The following is a 5,752-nucleotide window of genomic DNA, read 5'->3' as shown; positions in this document are numbered from 1 at the left end:
ACGTTTTTTGAGGCTGGACTTAATTTTCTTTATGTTTTGAGTGGAAACATGTGTACCTTAAAAACGTCTATGGACCTCTGAAAATATTTATGAATTTAGCCAATTAAGGTATAATTGATTATTTCTTGCTATTCATCATGAAATGGAATATAGGAATAATTAGAACATTTGCTGGATTTGGTTCTCCAAGCCTGTTGCTAAATCATCATCTTCATAGCATGAGGAATCTAACACCCCATGGGGCACAGAGTAAGGTTTTTTAACATTTATGACAACTATATTTACACACCTTTTAATGTTCCATAGACAAAGAAAAGAGGATAAACATTATTATTTCAAGGCATCAGTTGATCAGATATACTTCCTCCCCAACATTGCTTAAATAAAAACAAAGAAATATTTACATAATCAAACGAGAGCTTAAAAAACCAAACATTTCAAAGTAAGCATACCTGGAATAAGTACGTCAATAAACTCTGCTCAAGGTCATCAATCTCCCCCGGGGACAACTTTTGTTGTTCCAACTTTTCAGCACCATAGAGAGGATCAAACAGCGAGTATAATTGCTAACCAAAATGAGATTGCAATCCAAAGAAAAAATCAGAATCCATTTTTTTCAAAAAAAATAAATAAATATTGGAAAAAGTGAATCATGTAAAATTGTCAAAAACCAGAAGAAAAATGAACAGATTGTGAAAGATTAGCGATCATTATACCATCAAGTCTTCAAATTGCAAATGATACCAAGCACGAATTGTGTATTCAATCCTCTTACAGAGCTTCAAAAACTCTGTCTTGTCTGAAGACAATTCTGGAAGGCATAAGAGAGAGAACAGTTAGTACTCGAAACCTTAACTTACTTCATTGGTTTCATTTTCTATAGTACATTCATATTATTCTAATGCTCTAGTGATTACTATTAGATACCAGATATTTATCTTAGAAGACAGAGAAGATGGTTTGCAAGTAATGCAGCAAAAGAGTGGGGGGAGAAGAGGGGGTGGAGAGAGGGAGAGATGTGTTGATAGTCAACAAAGATGTGCACGATACAAACATGAATATTCATGTCTGCTTCCAGAGAACTACATGCACATATATCAAAAGGAAACTAATAACATAAAATACAATAAAAATTCATATAAAATTATCACAACCAGACAATTATGATTTAAGATCCAACACAGTGACAAACAAATTAAACAATGAAATTTGACAACTAAAACATATACAACAATCCATCTAACAAATGTCACAAAACAGAAAGCCAGAGAAATAGCAAACAAAACAATGTAATAAAGCTAATGGTAACAAGTTAATCATAGAATACAAAAATCTAGAATGCCGATTTGAGTGGTGCATATAGTTGCCCTAACAGTGCCACCATCACAATAATGGAGGAAAAACAGGTTTTGAAAGTTTTTCCTCCATCAGTGATAAATCCTGTTTTAATGTACAAATCTCATTGATTCATTGTAGATTGTGTGCTGCAACAAACTCTACATAGTGCTTGGGATGCTCATAAGGCAACACCACTTAAATGAGATCAAAACAGCCCCTAGTAACTAATGAATCAAGAAGTCATAGTTTAAATAATAATAAATAAAAAAAAAACCTGGCCTAAAGAAAATGAAATTAAAAATCCAAATCAAAATATCCCGTATTCCAAAGTTACAACAGCCGACGTCCAAAGTTATTATAACACCTAAGTTCTATCATAACTCACAGCTACAAATTTCCTCTCAACTCTCCTTTCTACCCTTTCAGTTGATGCCATGTTATCCACATCACGATCAGGAATCATCAGCCACCTCAACAGAAAAGTCATTTCCCTCGTACGTCTTCCAAGTCAACATCCTCTCCTACATCTACAACCCCTTGGGTGTAGCAATCTCATCTTCAAACTAGCATCTGTGTTTAGCCTATTAGCCATCTCAGTGCCCAACCACATGAGATGCTTTCACTCAAATACCCACTCTGGATCATTTACCTAGACTAGAAATTCACTAAACAATTTTATTTCTTTCATGGTGCTCACAACTGGATGCACTCAAAATCTGAAAGGCTCTGCTGCACATTTGCAGCATCACTTCCAAATTCTATCATCATCCAGCTGCATGAAATAATACTGATTATTTAGAGAAATTAATCTCATTTTGAAATCAAAAAATACATTAAAACTTATTTAGAGAAATTAATCAAATTTTGAAATAAAAAAATACGTTAGAATACATAGGTAAGCTAAAACATATAAATTTACTATATTCTTTTCTAGGAATGAAATGTCCCACTGAAATGCACCTCTAGCAGGCATCTACAGTATCATGTTTCCTCCTATGGATAGACCTATACTATTTCAATTCATTCATGATGGTATCAGATCAGGAACTAGCCTCACGAGGGAGTCATGGAAGCCCAAATTCACCTTGTTGTTGAAAAATAAAAGATGGATTGAGATAAAGTTGGCCACATGGGCATCAAGATACAGCTAGATATCCCATCTTCCATCAATTATCTCCCACAAGGGATTATAACATCACTGATATCCATGACCACTTAAAGTGAACCCCTTGCATGCTTTCCCATCATCATCTCCACCCACCAAAGGAAGTACTTGGACTAGTGGGCAGAATACCCTTAAAGAGTACAAACTACAAAAATGTTATTCCAATAAGATGCATTACACCACTTCACAACTAGAAAATGCTGTTCCAATAAGAATTGTTACCCACTTCACAACCCTTCCTTTGTTATAGCAGCCTTGCATTACAAATGCATTCACGCTCCCAGATTAGTGGCCTAATGGCAATAGCTCAAGAAAAAACTCATCCATCTATCTGTCCGCACTCCCACTTCTAAAGACATCGCCTAGGAGTTTCAGTCAAAATAGATTAGTTGCCTTCTGGTACCTTCACAATTTACTATGAATAAACTCTTCTGACATAAACATAGCCTTTGAAGTAATGTTCTTGGTTATGGTACAGTTTGGTTTGTCATTAAGGAAGTTGTGAACCAGCAATTTTCCTAGTAAATTTATCATGAGTGCCTAATATTACTATAACTATAAATAAGATAATCAAAAGTGTACCTACCATTATGGCATTACCACATCACATTAGCTATATCCTCTAATCCTAGATAAATGCAATTATGGCAAAATGGATCCAGGACAAACACGGATCCTCAATAAAATTGTCTAGGGTGCCACATTGTTCGACCATTATCCATGACAAAGTGAACTACAGTTGACTCCCAGACCTCTTGATCCTATCCAATAATTCATAATGCAAACGCGTAAGATTCACATGGGAAAATATATGAACCAACTCCAAAGATAGTCTTTCCTTAAAGCAACAAAAGCACCAATGCATTTCTCTTTTCAGTCGAACCAAACAGGAAAACGAAGGAAAGTTAGCAATATTACAGAACACGCCAGCATATGTGATGCTTTTAAAAAGATGCCAAAGAGGTTCACAGAGAACAAACCATAATATATGCTAATAAAGTGTCATGTTACTATTTTAGATTCATAACAGTACATGGAAAGGAACACAATTCATCATGATCACTTTGAACAAATACATATTCATCATGCCACGTGAAAGGGACAAGTTAAAGCATTGGCTGTTAAATTGAGTGGGATATCGAATCACAACACTTAAATTTTTCAAACATATTTTTCTCTAAGAAACAAGAATAAAACATTAGACAGGAGAGAGAGAGAGAGAGAGAGAGAGAGATGGCGTATGGTTTCAATATACAGATTATATTGCGTTTATTTTCAACAAATTCCCATGTCCATTATCACAAATACAACCAAAAAATCTTCTGCTTTTACCAACCAGAAACAAAAACGTCTACCGCTCTCTGATGAGAGAGAAGACGGGGGAAACAGAAAATAAATGTTCTTATTTTTATACTATTCCATATCCAATATTCAAAATCAAAACCACAAAATTGTCTCAAAGAGAGAGAGGTGGGGGAGACAGGAAACAGATTTCCATGTTTGCGTAGCTTTCCATTTCTAGTATTAAACTCGAAACAATACATTAGCCTCTTAGAGGGAGAGAGGCAAATCATAATTTCCCATTTTCCATTGTTCCTGCCTCAGTTCAAAAAAAAAAACTCTAAACCATTAATCTTAGCGCCTAACGAAAGAGAAATGTACCGTGGCAATTTATAAATCAAACTATCGCTCAAATCAATCATTCAAGGCCCATTTTATAAATCAAACTTTCGCACAAATTAATCACTCAAAACCCAAGCAAACAAACCAAAAACCCATGAAAACAAAAAAGAAACAACTGGAAAAAAAAAAAAAGGAAAGCAAGAAAATATGAATACCTATCAAATAAGCCAATTTCATATTAAGCTTGGGCTTCATTGTTTTAATAACAGATTCCCTTTCCAGCCTTATAATATCCTTCTTGTTCTTCGCCATGGCTTCTCCTTTCTCGCAATTTTGCAGAGAAACTGAGCAAAGCCAATTTTAGGGTTCAAAAATATGCTAGTTTTCCCTCGTCCTAAGTGTTTTTAACTGTCAAGTGTCGGCATTGATTTGAAATAAATAAATTAAAAAGAGCATATCCGGAGATGACATTTACGGATAATAAAATGTTTGATGGAATCCGGTTTCTATGCGGCTAAGCCCGCATTTGTAGAAATACGGGCCGGGCCTCTTAATAAATGAGATGGACAATTTTTAAAGACATGTAATCCATGGAGATCGTGAATATAAATAAATAAATTTAAAAAACTAAAAATAATAATTTTAGTAAGAAAACATTTTGGACCTTTAGTTTCTATTATTTTTCAATGAGACACTTATTTGCATCCATCATCAAAAGGGATGCTTTAAACTTTCTGGATCGCATATGTAGGAATGCGATCCAACCCGCATGGAACAATTTTTCATGATGTTTTTATATGCCCTTACTAGTTTAAAAATTTTCTATTTGATCCTTCTATTTATATGCCCGTGTTAGTTTAAGAAATTTCTATTTGATCCTTCTATGTAGCTTTCGCATGCACATTTGGTAAACAAACTTCTCAATCTGCAATGGAGTTGTATGGAATGAGACCACTGCCTTTTGTACGTTAGAGATTATAAGCACTCCACCTAATGTCAAATGAAAAACTGGATGGCCAGATTCAAGGTTTTTGCATGAAATATAAGAAAAGTGTTAGTAGAATGACAATATTACATTTTTAATATCTAATTTTATATTTGACAGATATAAATGAACGCAACATTCTTATACCAAAAAAATAAGATGTCATTTTTTATATAATTCTTCTTTGGAAGTTCAAAGAAGTGGGCATTGGAAGTTTGAAATGAGATCATTAACAGGACAAAACATAAGGGTATTTTAAATAGAGAGTGAGTGAGTGTGTGGGTGTGTTTTAGCATTAAAATGATTTAAAATTTCGAAAATATTTATATAAGGTTGTAACTTTATTTGTAGAAATAAAATTACAGCAATCTATTCTTTCTATTTTATTTGAATAGTATAGATTGGATGCTACTTAAAAGACATGATGTATATTGATATTGTCTTAAGGGTGTAGTTGGCATACAGATGCATCCCTAGCTGTAGATGTAAGGTGCACCTTCAAATTTTGTCATGGTATATAATTTTGATGTAAAATGTTCTTAGGATTATCTAAAAATCTATTTTATATCGAATTATAAAATTTTAAATTTTAAAAATGGTTAAAATCAAGTAGACTATAAATATATGAAAATCTTGAAAAT

General features: G+C 33.6%; 1 protein-coding gene across 3 annotated transcripts in view; it reads right to left on the bottom strand.

Moving 5' to 3' along the window:
* Window positions 1-4,822, bottom strand: part of LOC18434281 (uncharacterized) — a 14,952-nt gene extending 10,130 nt beyond the window's left edge. Inside the window, exons 1-3 of one of the 3 annotated variants that reach the window (XM_006844354.4) lie at window positions 4,342-4,822; window positions 717-811; window positions 453-566 (exon numbers count right to left, since the gene is read on the bottom strand). In XM_006844354.4, the coding sequence (XP_006844417.1) occupies window positions 453-566; window positions 717-811; window positions 4,342-4,438 (306 nt within the window). In that variant the 5' untranslated portion in view covers window positions 4,439-4,822. The remainder of the gene's footprint in view (window positions 1-452; window positions 567-716; window positions 812-4,341) is intronic. The other 2 variants (XM_088869584.1, XM_088869585.1) reach the window with 2 other exon arrangements.
* Window positions 4,823-5,752: the final 930 nt, after the last annotated feature.

Source organism: Amborella trichopoda, chromosome 6, assembly GCF_054954075.1.
Source record: "Amborella trichopoda isolate Santa Cruz 75 chromosome 6, AtrichopodaSantaCruz75HAP2 v2.0, whole genome shotgun sequence".
Taxonomy (NCBI): Eukaryota; Viridiplantae; Streptophyta; class Magnoliopsida; order Amborellales; family Amborellaceae; genus Amborella; species Amborella trichopoda.
The sequence above is the reverse complement of the archived record's forward strand: the minus strand, read 5'-3'. Positions and strand labels throughout refer to the sequence as shown.